Below are 17,951 nucleotides of genomic sequence, written 5' to 3'. Positions count from 1 at the left end.
CAAATGGCTGTGCGCAGGGCCTGGGCGGGGCGGGCTCAACAGGGCGGGGGGGAGGGAGCCGCTATGGCTGCTCTCAGTCCGTCCCCAGGGGCTCTGCCTCTCTGTCCCAGCAATTGCTGCAAACCTCGGAGGGGCCGTAGCCAGACAGTCCCGCTTCTCCCGTTTGAGTCTGGGTCCCTAGAGACTCGCCCGGATCTGTAGCCCAGAGTCTGAGACTCGCTCCTGATTGAAAACGACAACCGCGCCCTCAGCCGCCAGCCCGCTTTGCGCGCGCACCCTCACCACCGCACCGCCGTACCTTTAAATTTTCCACACTGCGCCTCCGCTGAGCGTCGGAATGCTGTTGTTTTTGCTTCTAGTTGAAGAGACTCTCCTCAGCCAGCCTTCCCGTGGTTCTGGTTGATGTCCGCTCCGACTTTTAGTTGTATTTTTGAAGTGGTTGTCCACAGCGGCAGTCTCCGGTGTTTACCTATGCCGCCATCTTCGATTCCTCCCTAGAGGCAGAGTCTTAAAGCAGCAAGCTGGTGCGTCCCTGCTGGCCTTGAAGGAGAAACCAGCCTGTGAACTGCCTAGGGAGAGGGACAGCCTCTAGGAACTGAGGTCCCCAGGCCTAGAGCTACGAGGAGCTCAATGCTGCCAACAAACTGAATGAGTGTAGAAGAGGGCTCTCGGCTTCTCCATGAGCTCCCACAGAGAACCTGCACAGAGAACCCAACCATAGTGCACACAGACTCCTGACCCACAGAAACTGTGAGATAACAAATGGCTGTTATTTTCAGCTGTCAAATTTGTGGTAACTTGTTATCCTATATAATAAAAGGCTAATATGCAAATTGTCCCCATGGGTGGGAGTTTGACCGACCGGGAGTTAGACATGCACTGACCACCAGGGAGCAGCGCGGAATATGGTGGGCGTCAGCGACATGGCGCTGGCAGCGGGCAGCAGTGGAGGTGCCGCTGGCCCCAATGGACTCTGATGAGAGTGGGACTACGGTGGGATGGTGCCGCCGGCACCAGGCCAAGGCAGGTGTGAAGGGAGGACCCAGCCGGCAGTGGTGGCAGGCAGCCGGGGGAAGGGAGGCCTCGGCCGGCAGCCGGCAGCTGGCAGCCACTAGGAACCCTACCCATGCACGAATTTCGTGCACTGGGCCTCTAGTACAGCAATAAGTAACTAATACTCTGATAAAGTAATCTTGTCAAAAATGTTTATCGTGTGATAATAATGTGTCATTGTAGGTTCATCAATTTTATCACTCCGGTGGGGGATGCTGATCATGAGGGGAATTATCCATGTATTGGGGCAGGTGTATATGGGAAATCTCTCTGTACCTTACAATCAATTTTGCTATGAACCTAAAACTACTCTAAAAGAAAAAGTCTATTTTAAAAATATTTACCCTGAATCTAATCAAGTCTAAGACCAGGCTTGGTCTTTGCACACTTTCCTGAAAAGGGCCAGATGGCAAATATTTTTGGCTTTGGGTCATACATTTTCTGTCACTGTAGCATGAAAGTCGCCACAGGCACTATGTAAATGATGCACGTGGCCATGTTCCAATAAAACTTTATTGAAAAAACAGGCGGCAGGCTCACAGGCTGTGGTTTGCTGACTCCAGCTCTAGAATATAAGAGACTAAAGAGACAAAACAACTAAATACAATGCATGAGCTAATCTTGATTGGGTCCCAGTTGGAAAGGAACAGCTATCACATGTGTTTTAGGGCTTATTAGGAAAATTAGGGATGCCTATTCAAAGATGTTAAATAATGATTATTAGTTTTTAAAGGTGTGTGTGTGGTTATGTAGGAGAATGACCTTATTCCTAAGAGATTTGTCCTGAAGTATTTACAGGGAATGTGTCTTGATGTCACTAGGGCTGGAATTAGGGTGAGGCAAGTGAGGCAAATTTGTGCAAGTGTGGGGTCAAATTCCATTTTTATTTAAAATGCTGATAGTGCCTGGCCAGTGTGGCCCAGTGGTTGAGCATCGACCCATGAACCAGGAGGTCACATGCCTAGGTTGCAGGTCCGATTCCCAGTAGGGGGCGTGCAGGAGGCAGCCAATCAATGAGTCTTTCATCATTGATGTTTCTATCTCTCTTTTCCTCTCTCTTTCTTTCTCTGAAATCAATAAAAACATATTTAAAAAATAAAATGCTGATATTTTGTTCATCATGCATTTTAAAATTCATATTGATTTTTTAAAAATATGGTAATAAAATACTATTTATCTTGATTGCTGAGATTTTTGGTGCCACCTTAAATGTTGTGCCTCAGACGAGTGCCTCACTCCTCACATGAGTCCCAGCCCTCACTTTGAAATGGTTTTAGCAGGAGATTGAGAGTGATAGAGCAATGGTTGAATCTCAAAATGGTGAGTAAATGTGTGTTCATTCTCCGAATATTGTAACTCTGCTGTAAGTTTGGACATTTTTCAAGTTGAGATAAGCAAATAGTCTTTAGACTTTGAAAATAAAGTAAAATTTAAAATAAATTTTAAGATATTAAATTCGTAGATACAGAGAACAGAGTGGTAGTTGCCAAAGGTGGAGGGATAAGGGGTGCATGAAATGCATAAACATGGTCATAAGCTTCCAGTTATAAAATAAATAAGTCCTGGGGATGTAATGTCCAACATGGTGACTATAGTTAACAATACTGTGTTGTACATTTGAAAGTTGTTAAGAGGATAGATCTCAAAATTTCTCATCACGAGGAAATAATTTTTGTAACTTTGTGTGGTAATAGATGTTATTGTGGTGGTAATGTTGCAATATATACAAATATCAAATCATTATGTTGAAAGTAATGTAATGTTATTGGTAAATTAAACCTCAGTAAACAAAACAAAACAAAACAAAAGCAATTAAGACAAACTTGCAACAACAGAACAAACAGAAGTAATTCTAACTGTGCAGTTATGGATATTAACTAGACTCATTTTGCAAATTATACATATAATGAATCATATGTTCTACACCTGGAACTAATATGTCATATGTCACTTATATCTCAAGTTTTAAAAGTCTCTAGAATTTAACAAATTAACTCTTGCTACAGCTAGAGGGTTTGCAGATTTCAATAGTCTTGGGACAGTCCAGTTTAGTCCGGTACTCTGGGAATAACTGGTAAAAGCATCCCTTTTTACTCCCAAAACATATCCCCGTTTGGATGATACATTACACGTCCTACTTAGCATAAGAGAACAATGTGAGGATTTCTATAACCCCACTCTCATCCTGACTCCTCCACAGCGGGGAGACCTGAGGTAAGTCACTCCGCCAAGTACAGGGCTTGTCAAACATTCACAGCAACCAAACTCTTTCTCAAGTGAAAACTCACTGCAGAGCCTCCAATGTGAGCAACAATTCGGAAGAGCATTTTTTTTTAGTAAAAATTCCTTTTCTATGTTTAATTTAGTATTTACCCACAGAGCAATTGATTCTCACTGAGGCTGTTGAGATGGACACATACTAGCACATGTTAAAGCAGAAATCTTACTTGGTCACACATCCACTTTGTTCCCTGACTGACAGAGAACTGGTGGCAAAGAGTAAGTAATTTTTCCAGGGACCCCCTTGCGATCTAAGTTAAACGGAGATGGCAGGAGAATCCTAAGGTAGTTATCTCTGACACCTTAAAACCTTGCTGCCCAATGCACCTGAGCGTGCTTTATAATTACAGTTAAAAATTTTTTTAATGGAATTTGATGCTATATGCAGAACTGCCAAAGCCCCTCCTTGGAAACAACTAAACAAGATAGTCAGTAAGGTCACATCCAGTTCAAAAGCTTCTGTTTTTCTAAGTTTACTTTTTGTGAAATTCGGAATATCACAGAAGGAAGAAGGAATAGCACCTTAAAGATTTGGACTCTCCTCTCCTTCAACAAAAGCCCCAGAACCAAGTGGGTCTTTTAGAAGACTACGGACACAGAAGTGGAATGGAAACAGTTGGGCTGTTGAACCTGCACAGGGCAGAGATGGGAGCATATATCAGGGAGATGTTGGCAGCTTTTTCCGTCTGCTTCCAAGAGCCTCCGGTTTTTAAGATTTTTAAAAAAGCATCTTTATCCTCAAAGTTTGGGAGCTAGATGGTAGAGATGGACGAATTCTAACGAGTTTATTGTTTAATGCCAGCTTGGGTCATGAAGTCAGCTTATGAATTAGAGAAACATGGGCTAAATGTATCTGGAGATATAAATTTGAGGCAATCACCAACTTTTTAAAATGGGAATATTTTGCCTAAAAGTCAAGACTTCTGACTTTGCCAACAACAGAAAGCTCTGGCAAAAGTAGTCTGCTTTCCTCATGGAGATTCTGAGGTACAGCCAAGGTGCCCATGCCCACCCTAGACTGAGCATATGTCCTCCATGTTCCCATTGTCTCCACTCTCGGCTCCTCACCCAGATGCATGATAATCATTAAGATTTTTCACTGGCCCCTGTGGGCATGTCAGCGTGCCACCTATGGAATAAGTAGTTGTACTTGTGAAACTAAAATTGGAGCCAGGTGGTACAAGAAGGATGGGACAGGAAGGCTCCTGGTTCTTGTTTCTCAGAGCTCATGCACCTAGGGCTGTTACCTTGAGCAAATCACAGTGAGGCTCAGCTACCTTAACTGTACAATGGACGCAGAAACTCATGCCCTTCCTGAAGTATGGGCTGTGATAAGGGTCAGACCATAGCACCTGGTGCTTTATAACTGTAAAGCTTTGTAATCCACATCTGTGGTTGGTCAGTCTCACATCCATCCATCCCCACTTTGCCTGGTACCAGTACCCCAGTTTCTGTCCTGGGAATAGCTTCTCCCATTCTCAGTCCATGTAGTTGGATGGTGTTGACTCCATGCTCAGCCCAAGTGGGCAGTTGGGTCATTGGGTCAGTATAGTTTAATCACAGTTCTACATTCTCTTAGACAATTGATTGGTTCCGGGACGGGTATATGAGCCAACTGGGATCAATAGAATCAAGGCCAAGATTTTAGTTCAAACTGTAGGGAAAGGGAAGCTCTCTTTCCTACTGAATTGGCTACCATGTTGCTAACCTAGGGATGGCAGGTCTGCAAATAGAGCCCACAAGGAGGACATAGGAATGGAAAGATGTTGAGAAGCAAGATCTGGGTCCCATGATATGAGGCCTTGTGTCCAGATATACATCAATACATAATTTTCTTCACTTTAGCCAGATTGGAGCCCCATACCCCCCACAGGTGGTTCTACACTATCAGGCAGACTTGTGAGCGTTTGTTTGATTTGCATTCATTTCTCTGGGCACCCCCTAATCCTGAGTCCTGCAGTGCCCCTGCAGCAGCAGCCAACTCTTCTCTCTGCCTTGATTTGACCATCCACACTGCCTTCTTGAAGTTCTTGAGAGGGTCCTGTTGTGAGGCTCTTGATGTAGGGCACTGGAATCGTTCACGGATGAGATAGCCATGTCTGGTGGGGGCAATGAAGCCATTGGTGGTTGGGATGATTCTGTTCACTATGGCATGGACAAACTGGCTGGCCAGCAGGGTGCCTGCAGGGAGTAGGGGTGGAGGTCAGGGCAGCAAAAATGAGAAAATCAGGGCCACAAAAATTCAATTTCACATGTTCAAGAGTTTGCTGCATGGGGTCAAATATCTGCTATGCTCCTTACTTGGTCAGGCATGGCATCTAACCTCTCGGAGTCCCTCTTGCTTCATCTGCAATATGGGAATGATAGCTGAAACTATGTGCCTAGGGGAATTCTGAAGGTTTGAAGATGTCATGTACATGATTAATATCAATTTCATCCCAGAGTGAGCTCAGTGATGATGATGATGATGATGATGATGATTGAAGGAAGAGTAGAAAGAGAAGTTCTGAACCTGTCCAGGATGGGCTTTTAAGGCCACAATCCACAGACCTCAGCTTTTGAGCCATGTGTCATTTTTCTAGGCATCTTTGCTACACTGTAATAGACTATGATGTATTAGATTACAATGTATTGGATTGACATGTATTCTATTATAATGTATTCTATCATAATATATTTGACTCTACCTAATATTCATTCAGCCACTCAATTGCTTTGTGACCTTGGGATAATATTTTAACCTCTCTGAACTTCAGCTTCTTCATTTGTCAAATGGCAATGGCACTTACCTCTCAGCCACTGTCTATAGGAAACAATGAAGGAAGGTGAAAAAGGTGAGCATGGGTAGCAGGCAGACAAGCTCCAAACCACAGCCTACCAGTTATTCACTGTGTGACCTTGGGCAAGTCACCCCATCTCTCAGAGTCTCAGCTTTTACTCTGTAAAATCGGGGTGACTATTGAGAAAATTAAATGGCTCAGTGGCAGTATCCAGTACAAAAGAAGGGTTAACTGTTGTTAATATTCCCTTAGTTAATATTGAACAGACCAGAGATGTGGGGTTTTCAAAAGTTAGGCTGCTCCTAACTTTTATGGGGCCTGGTTCAAGAGAATGAATCAAGGCTCACATCCTATAAGACACAATATGTAAATGTTGCAAATCCAGCTATTAAACTATTAAATGAAATATGTTCTATCCTCCTACATTGATGGATATACCTTTGGAAGGTCAGGTTTAGGTTGAGAATTCTCAGTCTCTGCAGTTCCATGCTGGAAGGTAGTGGTGTGGGAGAGCCAACCTCCAGCTGTTTGTGGCTCAGCTCCCTTCCCTTCCCACACCCAGCTCGATCCTAAACTCCTAGGCCTCACATATCCAGATTCCCTGCACAGCACCCCATGGCTACCCCCTGAGCCTAGAGGTATGCACATTGGTGGCATGGTCCACCCCCAGAAGGATGGACCCGGGGAAGAGGCCTCTGTAGGCCCTAAAGAGGGCTCCAGGCCTGATGGGGAGGTGAGTTCCAAGTACCTAGAGCAGTGATGGCGAACCTATGACACACATGTCAGAGGTGACATGCGAACTCATTTTTTTGGTTGGTTTTTCTTTGTTAAATGGCATTTAAATATATAAAATAAATATCAAAAATATGTCTTTGTTTTACTATGGTTGCAGATATCAAAAAAATTCTATATGTGACACAGCACCAGAATTAAGTTAGGGTTTTTCAAAATGCTGACACGCCGAGCTCAAAAGGTTCGCCATCACTGACCTAGAGCATAGGTCTAGACAAGGAGCTGTAGCTCCAGGTAGGCCTGTCACCTTGGTCTATGGAGACCTGGGAGAGAACCAGCTAGAGGAGGCCAGAACAAGACCTCCCATGGCCCAGAACAGGGCTTTCTTCTCCAGATCTAAGCTCAGTCCTGTTCTCAAAGTAAAATGACTCACCATCCAGCACACTCCAGACAATTACGGAGCGATCCCTCAAGCCCGCGTACACATACTTGTCATCCTTGGAGAAGCAAACACATTGGACTCCTCGACAGTAAGAGTTCTGTTGAAAAAGACAATGTGATAGGTAAACACCGGAGACTGCTGCCGCAAACAACCACTTCAAAAATACAACTAAAAGCAGAACGGACATCACCCAGAACCACAGGCAAGCTGGCTGAGGAGAGACTCTTCAACTAGAAGGAGAGAGAACAGCATACTGAGGCTCAGAGGAGGCGCAGTGTGGAAAATACAAAGGTGCGGAGGTGCGCGCGCAAAGCGGGCTGGTGGCTGAGGGCGCGGTTGTCGTTTTCAATCAGGAGGGAGTCTCAGACTCTGAGCTCCAGATCCGGGCGAGTCTCTAGGGACTCAGACTCAAACGGGAGAAGCGGGATTGTCTGGCATCAGTCGGAACATGAGGGCAGCTTTCTCTCCGAGGTTTGCAGTGGTTGCTGGGGTTCTGAGAAGCAGAGCCTCTGGGAACGAGACTGAGAGCAGCCATAACTGCTCCCTCCACCCGCCCTGTTGATCCCCTGCGACCCGCCCTGCCCAAGCCCTGCTCAGAGCCATTTGCCGGATAGCCTCAGGCAAAGGCTAGATTAGCACCTCTCCAGAGGACCGAAGTTTTCCCACGGCAGACACAGCTGATTCTCACAGCCAGTCGGCCTGGTGGTCAAATCCCTCTAGTATTAACGACAACAACCAAGGCTTAACTAGAACAAGACTGCGCACAAAGACCACTAGGGGGTACACCAAGAAAGCATAAAAAATGTGGAGACAAAAAAACATGACAGAAATGGAGGATATAGAGCTAAAAAACACAATTTTGAGGGCTTGTAATAATGTGCTAGAAGCTGCCGATAAACTTGATGAGAGCCTCAAGAAAACTAATGAGACCCTCGATGTTGTGATAAAGAACCAACTAGAAATTAGGCATTCACTGACTGAAATAAAGAATATTATACAGACACCCAACAGCAGACCAGAGGAGCGCAAGAATCAAGTCAAAGATTTGAAATTCGAAGAAGCAAAAAACACCCAACCGGAAAAGCAAAATGAAAAAAGAATCCGAAAATACGAAGATAGTGTAAGGAGCCTCTGGGACAGCTTCAAGCGCACTAATGTCAGAATTATAGGGGTGCCAGAAGATGAGAGACAGCAAGATATTGAAAACCTATTTGAAGAAATAATGACAGAAAACTTCCCCCACCTGGTGAAAGAAATGGACTTACAGGTCCAAGAAGGGCAGAGAACCCCAAACAAAAGGAACCCAAAGAGGACCATACCAAGACACATCATAATTAAAATGCCAAGAGCAAAAGACAAAGAGAGACTCTTAAAAGCAGCAAGAGAAAGAAAGTCAATTACCTACAAGGGAGTACCTATACGACTGTCAGCTGATTTCTCAACAGAAACGTTGCAGGCCAGAAGGGAATGGCAAGAAATATTCAAAGTGATGAATGCCAAGAACCTACAACCAAGATTACTTTATCCAGCAAAGCTATCATTCAGAATTGAAGGTCAGATAAAGAGCTTCACAGATAAGGAAAAGCTAAAGGAGTTCATCACCACTAAACCAGTATTATAAGAAATGCTGAAAGGTATCCTTTAAGAAGAGGAAGAAGAAAAAGGTAAAGATACAAATAGTGAACAACAAACATGCATCTATCAACAAGTGAATCTAAGAATCAAGTGAATAAATAATCTGATGTACAGAATGAACTGGTGATTATAATGAATCAGGGACATAGAAAGGGAATGGACTGACTATTCCTGAGGGGAAAGGGGAGTAGGAGATGCGGGAAGAGACTGGACAAAAATCGTGCACCTATGAATGAGGACAGTGGGTGGGGAGTGAGGGCGGAGGGTGGGGCGGGAACTGGGAGGAGGGGAGTTATGGGGGGGGGGGGAGATGAACAAATGTAATCTGAACAATAAAGATTTAATTAAAAATTTAAAAAAGAAAAAAAAAAGAAAAAGACAATGTGATCTTGATTTCAGACTGAAAGATACACAGGACGCCAGACCCAAGGCATGTGTGTAGGAAACAAGGCTTGTAAGCACCCCATGGAGGACGGGTCCAGTGAAAACCTGGAGAAACAGGTAGTATTGATGTTTCCAGGATCAAAGCATACCTTCACTGGGACTAGATTGTGAGTCTTAGAGATATTTTGCATTAGAGAGCAGAAATTCTAGGATTTAATTCTTAAATGGCCTCAGTTATACAAGTATTAGCTATAATTGACTTTAATTAAAAGCTCTGTGTAAATGGAACATGGGCTCTTGGATTGGATCCTAGAATGGAAAACGGGAATTTGTCAAGAATGTACAGTTTCAATAGAGTTGATAGTTTAGTTAGTAAAATATTATTAACGTGTAAATTTCTTAGTTTTGACAAACACATTCTTTTTACATAAGATACTAACATCAGGGGAAGCCTGGTGAAGGGTGAATAAATGGGAACCTTTATACTATCTGTAAATCTAAACTTTTCTGTAATTCTAAAATCATTCCAAAATTAAGTTTTTTAAATTAAAAAAAACAAACCAGAAAGCTAGGTGTATTTAACTGCAATAGTGACATTTCCCATCTCAACAAGACAAAACATTACTTATATCCCAGCCTCATAGTGGCTTCATAAAAAGAAATAAGTCAGGTGGGACAAAGGTTTTTTAAAATGAAACTATTCATCCTCTGCTCACTTAATACAAGGTCATCTCCCTGTGTTTAACAATTTTTACATCTTGCAACCTAAGGTACAGCCTTTGTTACCTAATTGAAAAGCTGGAATAATAACCCCAATGGTACAAGAGCATTGTGAGGGTTAAATTAGAGAATATTTTAATATGTAAATTTTTATATAATGTGTATATAATTTGAATATATGAATATATAATGTAGTTCTTCATAATATTAATACAAAATTATCATAGCTCCTGGAGATAGGCAGTGTGGACTCCAAGATACTTTGTGTATAAAGGAGTCACTGGTTTCCCTTTTCAGAGCTTTTGCAGCTACTGTTCCTTCTGCCTAGAATGCTGTTCCACAGGACTTATTTGACCTTAACCAGCACCCCATGGTGTGTGCACTTACTAAATGCTACTCTCCACCCTCTTGACATTGTCCTATTTTCCCCCAAAGGCCTGTTCCCCAACCCATCACATATTTACTGCTTTATTTTTATTTCACAAACTTTTATTGAGGATATGTTAGGAGCTCCCCTAAGGATGGGGACAATCTCAATGAGCAAAACAAAAAATTCTGCCCTCACAGGGATCCAGTGTCTCCCCCAACAGAACATGGCTCCAGGAGGTGGGACCGTAGGTTTCTTCCCTGGTCACAGCTGCTTCCTCGGTGCTGGAAAGGAGCCTGCCATGGCTTGTGCAGTCAGAGCCAGTGAGTGAAAGAATGACAGTCAGGATCGGGGCGAGTGAGGCGGGGCTGTGCCAGTGCAGGATTTTTTCCTGTCTTGATTTAAAATGTTGACTTTTTTTTCTTCGTGGATCTTTTGCCTTTGTTGTGATTTTTTAAAAATATATTTTTATTGATTTTTACAGAGAGGAAGGGAGAGGGATAGAGAGTTAGAAACATCGATGAGAGAGAAATATTGATCAGCTGCCTCCTGCACACTCCCTACTGGGGATGTGCCCACAACCAAGGTACATGCCCTTGACCGGAATCCAACCTGGGACCCTTGAGTTCGCAGGCTGATGCTCTATCCACTGAGCCAAACCGGTTAGGGCTTGTTGTGATTTTTAAAAAAAATTGTACTGAAATATTATTTCTCTTCATTACTGAGTTTTGGGTGCCCCTTTAAACTCTACTCCCAAGGCGAGTGCCTCACTTTTCTTACCCCAGTCCCGACCCTGGTCAGTGACCCATGGTGTGTGCGCTTAATAAACGACTCCGGCCATTGGTTTTCTAGCACCAGGACCTAGCGTGGCCACCTACCGTGTAACTCATCTCGAACTTCCACTTGCACGCCTCCAGGTCCCAGAGGCATAGCAGGGCTTCCTCGGACCCGCTTACGGCCAGCTGCTCCTTGTGGCTGACGTCCACGCAGGTGACCCGGCTCCCATGGGCCTCCAGAGGGAACACTTTGGAATTCGCACACTCGTAAAGGAAGAGGTCGCCGCTGGTCATGCCGTAAATCACACGGTAGTCAGCCAGAACGGCCACGCTGGATATGGTCGCAGGCAGCTGGGTGTAGAAGGTGTAGGTTGGCCCATCGATGACTGGACAGGGGTCCCCAGGGTGAATGTCCAACACCAAGACCATGCTGTCATAGGCGATGGCCAGGTGCTCCTCGCCCTTACTCAGGGCCATGCAGCTGACAGCTTTCCGGGCCTCTGGAGGGGGGATGCACATCACATCCTGCCTGGAGTTCAGCGGGAACACGAGGACGATGCCGGAAACGAGGCCCGTGAAAAGGAGCTTGGCCTGCTCGGCGACCTCCAGGCACCTGACCTCATTGGAGGTATCCAGGGCGTCTTGTTCTTTACCTGCCGCAGAGACAAGACCACATCAAGAATGCTCACTCCGTGTTTATTTCCGATTTTTTTTAATGCTTTTATTATCCATAAGCTTCAACTTGGCTTCTGCAAGTTTCTCTGCTTCCACTCCTGCCACAAAACCATCCGAGGATTTAAAAATGAAAATTATGCCCAGCCCATGTAGCTCAGTGGTTGAGCACCAACCTATGAACCAGGAGGTCACAATTGGATTCCTGGTCAGGGCACGTGTCCAGGTTGTGGGCTCGATCCCCAGTAGAGGGCATGCAGGAGGCAGCCGATCAATGTTTCTCTCTCATCACTGATGTTTCTATCTCTTTCTCCCTCCCCCCTCCTCTCTGAAATCAATAAAAATATATTTGAAAAAATATTTTTTAAAAAAGAAAATTACATCATCTCGCCCTGGCTGGTGTTGCGAAGTGGTTAGAGCAACAGCCTGTGGACCGAAGAGTCATAGATTCAATACCCGGTCAAGGGCATGTACCTGGGTTGCAGGTTTGATCCCTGGCCCCAGTCAGAGTGGGTGCAGGAGGCAACCAATCCATGTGTTTCATATTGATATCTATCTATCTCCCTCTCTCTCTCTCCCCCCCGCTTCATTCCTCTAAAAGTCAATGGAAAAATATCCTTGGGTGATGATTAACCAAAAAGAAAAGAAAATTCCACCATCTCACTGCTCTGCATACCGACCAGTGACTTCCCACTCCTCTCACATGACCTCTTTGACCTCATCCCAAATGTTTCCCTTACAGACTTCTGTAAAGGCTAAAGAGGAAATACTCGAGCCTTGCAGACCATATGCTTTCTGTTGCAACCATTGAACCCTGCCTTTGTATCTCCCAAACGGCCACAGACACCATATAAACAAGTGGGTGTCTGGAATTGGCCCGCGGGCCAGAGTTCGCAGGCTCCTATCTTATCCCCAACCACACTCCATTCCTCTCTGGCTGGTTTTGCCCCGCAACTAGCGGGCAAGCACCTTGACAATCTGTCTTACTCACCCCCAGAGCCTGGCACTAAACGAACATCTGTCAAATCAATGAGTGCATGAACTTGAGAATGAATTTCTTTTCTTACATTATTTTATCATAAACAGGAATTTCTATATTTCTGTTCACACCGTGGGAGCCGGTGCTGTTGGTAAAACACCCAGACTCCTTTTACTGGCCAATTCACCCAGACCCAAGGCTGCCACTGCCCCGAAGAAGGGAACCTTCATCTGGAAATGCCTGGGGGCTATGCCCACCCCACCCTCAAGGATGGCATCAGGCCAATGACTGCCTAATATGGGCTACAGAATGCTGGCCCCCTTGCTTTGAATGGGAAAACTCGGAGGTGCGATTTATGCTCTGGAGCTCCCCGTGGGACCAGGCTGAACCCCCGGCCCTTGCTCAGTCCCTCCCCGGCCCTGCCTGCTTCCTCACTACCTCTCAGGCTTCTCCTGGACGCTCCCCTCCATACACCACTTGGGCAAATCTCCCCATCACATGCCCTGCTTTCCCTGGAACCTGAACTAAAACAGACACTGACAACCAGTTATCAATTGCCCTGTGCCAGAAATTTATAAAACCAATCCTGTTTCCTATCAGCCACTTCAATTTTACTGTAGTATGGGGGTGATATGGGCTGAATGTTGGTGCCCCTCCCAAATTCATACGTTGAAATCCTAACCCCTCATGCGATGGTATCTGGAGGTGGGGTCACTGGGAGGTGATTACATCATGAGGGCGGAGCCCTCACAGTAGGAGGAGGGCCCCTCTAAGAGGAGCCATGAGAACTTGCTCTCTCTTTGCTCTCCACCATGGGAAGGTACAATGAGAAGATGGCCATCTGCAAACCAGGAAGAGAACCCTCACTGAATACTGGGTCTGCCAACACTTGATTTTGGACTCCCAGACTCCAGAACTGTGAGGAATAAATGTCTGTTGTTTAAGCCTGCATCAAGAATGGATCATAGCCCTAGCTGGTGTGGCTCAGCGGAAAGAACATCGGCCTGCAGACTGAAGGGTCCTGGGTTCGATTCCGGTCAAGGACACTTACTAGTACCTGGATTGCAGGCTCGATTCCCAGCCCTGGAAGGGTATGTGCTGGAGGCAACCAATCAATAGGTCTCTCTCACTTTGATGTTTCTCTCTCTGTATCTCCCCCCACCCCCCCACCCCCCACCCCCGCCTCCATTCTCTAAAAACCAATGGAAAAATATCCTCAGTCAAGGATTAACAAAAAATTTTAAAAATTAAGAATGGAGCGTAGCCTGGTGGGTGTTGCTCAGTGGTTGAGCATCAACCTATGAACCAGGAGGTCATGGTTTGATTCCCAGTCAAGGTACATGCCTGGGTTTCGGGCTGGATCCCCTGTGTGGGGTGTGCAGGAGGCAGCTGATCAATGATTCTCCCATCATTGATGTTTCTATCTCTCTCCCTCTCCCTTCCTCTCTGAAATCAATAATAAAAAAAAAAAAGAATGGATCATAGAAATGCTCATTCCACGGTTTTTCCAATTTTTCAATGCTTTCACTATCCATAAGCTTCAATTGGCTACTGCAAATTTCCCTGTTTCCACTACTTTAATTGATAGTGTTCTGTTACAGCGGCCCAAAGAGACCAAGACAGGATTCAGTGCTTACCCACACACACTGACCGTGCTTATACAAACCTTCTGCCAAATCCCAGATGGTCACTTTGTTTTTGTCCCCAATTTTGGGGAAGTAAATGTAGCGTCCATTGTGTGACACAGCAGTGAGGCCAGTGCAGTCCAGAAATGGGGTGGAGGCTCGAGGCTTCTGATTGTAAGTGAGATCCCAGACTTTGAAGGATGAGGACTGCTGGGAAGCAGATGCCACCAGAGCCCCACCCTGGGCCAGCAGGCTCACGGGGGCCCCAACGCCTTCCAGGATGTCCAGCAGGGTCCCCTGTTCTGACAGACTCCACACCTGAGGATGGAGAGCAGAGGGGCAGAGCTGACTTCTTCCTTAGGCAGCTGTAGCTTGAAAATATGCTTAAGTTCATTTGTCCAACTAAGGTGAATTCTTAGGCTGAAGTTCAAAGGCCTTCGTGTCTCCCCAACCCCTAGAACATCCCTACATCTCACCAGTCTACCATCATGGCAGTTCTCAAAGTGTGTTCCAGGGAACCCCTGAAGGGTACCCCCCAGCCTTGTCTGCAAAAGCAAGACTATTTTCATAATAATTCTAAGATATTATTTGCTTTTTCCATTCTCTTCCTCTCACGAGCAAACAGTGGAGTTTTCCAGAGTCATAGGACATGTGATATTATAACAGGAGTATGCAGAATCAAGTAGGAGTGTTCAATAGCCTTCTATTAAGTCAGACATGAAAGAGATTTGCTAAAATGTGAAACAATGACACTCTTCTGATGAGTTATTTGGTTTGTTTCAGAAAATGGAATTATTTTCATAAAAGTAAGATATTATGCTGACATTTCATGTTACTGAATTAATGGATAATTAATTTTGGATTTCCTTATTTTTAATTTTTAATATGACGATTGCCAATAAGTACTAAATGCAATGTGGGATTCTGAATTAGATCCTGGAATAGAAAAGAAGTACAACTGGCCTGGCTGGTGTGGCTCAATGGTGGAGCATCGACCTATGAGCCAGGAGGTCATGGTTCATTCCAGGTCAGGGCACATTCTCTGGGTTGTGGGCTCAATCCTCAGTAGAGGCATGCAGGAGGCAGCCGACCAATGATTCTCTCTCATCATTGATGTTTCTATCTTTCTCTCCCTCTCCCTTCCTCTCTGAAATCAATAAAAATATTTTTTTTAAAGAAAAAAGTACACTTATGGGAAAGCTGGTGAAATTGGAACAAAATTTGCAGGTCAGTTAAGAGTATTATTCCAATGTTAATATCTTGGTTTTGATAAAGGGACCAAGATAATATGATATGTGACAGTTGGGGCAAGCTGAGGGAAGAGTAGATATATATTTGGGGGGCTCTCTTAGACATAACTCTTCTTCAAATACTAAAAGTATTTTAAAATAAATCACTTATTAAAAACATATAGATCAAATTGATATAATCCGCATAAACAAAAGCTCTTGGGGGGTGGGTATCGCAAAAACCTTTAAGAATGTAAAGATGTGGTGAGCTCAGAACGCTGCAGAACCAACCTTGAGAACTCTGAGCTTCACAGGAACTTTCCTCCCCTCCCCCAGACCGGCTCCACTCTAAAGGTCAAAGTCCTCCTAGTCTTTGAGGTTTAGTGGGAATTATCTCTGCTTTTGAATATTTTGGTAATCCCCCCAGGTCTGCCACTGGGTCCTCAGAGACACCCACTCCTTATCCTCCCAATGACCTGCCCTGTTTTGCCTGCCCTAGTTTTCTGTGGTTTTTTTTTGAAAGCCAAAGATACCTTAAAAAAATCATACTTATTATTTCAGAGGCAGAGGTGAGGATGACAGGCCCTAGCTCTCCCCCTCACCTGAATGAGTGCATCCCGGGACCCCGTGACAATCAGGTTGTTCTCAGGACCAAAAGCAGCCGTCTCCACTGTGTCCTCATGTTCAAGGTCAGCAGCCATGAATTGATGAAACCCCTGTGAGTTAGCCAAGAATATCCGCACGGACCTTCCAAAGCCTGAAATGGCAGGGACCGGGGTTATGCCTTTCATTTCTGGAGGAGCTTGAGTAATTCAATTGAGTCAACAAAGTTTTTTGAGCACCTACTATGTGCCAGTGGAAGGAATACAACGGCGAGCATGACAGACACAGCCCTCATCCTCACAGAGCCTACCATTGGGAGAAGTGGAGGGAGGGTTGACAGTGATCAATAATCTCACAGAAAAACAGTAAAGATATTTATGATCAGAAGACAATGAGTTTTCTGAGGACTGGGACTGCTTATTTGGGCTGCTCATGATATCCCAGAACACAACACAAAGCTGGGCACACAGTAAATAGTATGTTTTGAAGAAGGAAAAGAGGGAGAGAGGAAGGGAAGAAGGGAGAGAAGAAGGAAGGCAGAAAAGAAGGAAGGGAGGGAGGAAGGAAAAGAAAACGGTTAGAATTTCTGATAAGAGCACTGTGGTCAGGGGACTGGGTGCCACGAGAAAATGTCCACAGACACACGTGGCAGAGGAGGCTCCATGAAGGCAGAGGCAGAGACTGGGATCTGGCCACAAGTCAAGGAATCACAAGGCAGAAGCTGGAAGAGGCAGAAAGGGATTCCTCTCTAGAGCCTGCGGAGGGAGCCAGCCCCGCCAACACCGTCATTTCCGACTTCGGCTTCTGAAACAGTAAGAGAAGACATTCCTGTTGTGTTGAGCCACTGCATTTGTGCGGTAGCTTGTTACCTCAGGACCTGTGAGCTGACTGTGGAGGAATGAGGAAGTGGAAAGCCCTGGGAGAGGTGGACAGGCTGATGTGTCTGAGGAGCAGCGTGCAGGCCAGTGAGGTGGGAGCGCAGTGAAGGAGGGCGAGATGCGGGAAAGGGCTGCCAGATTTAGCAAGACAACAGCACACACAGTTAAATTTGAATTTCAGATGAACATTCAAACAGTTTATTGGTATATAAGCATATCCTAAATGTTGTGTGGGATATCCTTGTACTAAAAGGTTGATTTGCTGTTCATCTGAAAGTTAGCTGGGAGTTCTGTATTTTATCCAGCAACTCTGCCCAAGGGGACTTGCTCACTTGCGTTCCAAATATTGTCTAGAGCAGTGGTTCTCAACCTTCCTAATGCCGCAACCCTTTAATACAGTTCCTCATGTTGTGGTGACCCCCAATTTCACTGTTACAAATTGAACATAATTAAAGCATAGTGATGAATCACAAAAACAATATGTAATTATATATGTGTTTTCCGATGGTCTTAGGCGACCCCTGTGAAAGGGTCGTTTGACCCCCAAATGGGTCGCGACCCACAGGTTGAGAACCGCTGGGTGAATGTTGTGTTGAGAGAACCCCTAGCAGAGAGGTGGGCAAATGGGGACTACATCTCCTAACCAACAGGTTGGTCCTCAAAACTGTGGATGAGCACCCTAGCTGGTTTGGCTCAGTGGATAGAGTGCCTGCCTGCCGACTGAAGGGTCCTGGGTTCGATTCCAGTCAAGGGCACATGCCTGGGTTGTGGGCTTGATCCCTCCATCCCCAGTAAG

The 17,951-nt window shown here is 45.2% G+C and overlaps 1 protein-coding gene across 2 annotated transcripts in view; it reads right to left on the bottom strand.

The window, feature by feature from the left end:
* Positions 1 to 1,548: 1,548 nt before the first annotated feature.
* Positions 1,549 to 17,951, bottom strand: part of NWD1 (NACHT and WD repeat domain containing 1) — a 72,204-nt gene continuing 55,801 nt past the window's right edge. For both annotated transcript variants that reach the window (XM_070416331.1, XM_070416332.1), the window contains exons 16-20: positions 16,277 to 16,431; positions 14,487 to 14,763; positions 11,272 to 11,822; positions 7,279 to 7,384; positions 1,549 to 5,514 (exon numbers count right to left, since the gene is read on the bottom strand). In XM_070416331.1, the coding sequence (XP_070272432.1) occupies positions 5,213 to 5,514; positions 7,279 to 7,384; positions 11,272 to 11,822; positions 14,487 to 14,763; positions 16,277 to 16,431 (1,391 nt within the window). In that variant the 3' untranslated portion in view covers positions 1,549 to 5,212. The remainder of the gene's footprint in view (positions 5,515 to 7,278; positions 7,385 to 11,271; positions 11,823 to 14,486; positions 14,764 to 16,276; positions 16,432 to 17,951) is intronic.

The sequence above is a fragment of the Myotis yumanensis genome, unplaced genomic scaffold (genome assembly GCF_028538775.1).
Source record: "Myotis yumanensis isolate MYYU_CA2020_CCGP unplaced genomic scaffold, mMyoYum1.0.hap1 SCAF_5, whole genome shotgun sequence".
Lineage (NCBI taxonomy): Eukaryota > Metazoa > Chordata > Mammalia > Chiroptera > Vespertilionidae > Myotis > Myotis yumanensis.
Note: the sequence above shows the minus strand (reverse complement) of the source record. Positions and strands in the feature narration are given on the sequence as shown.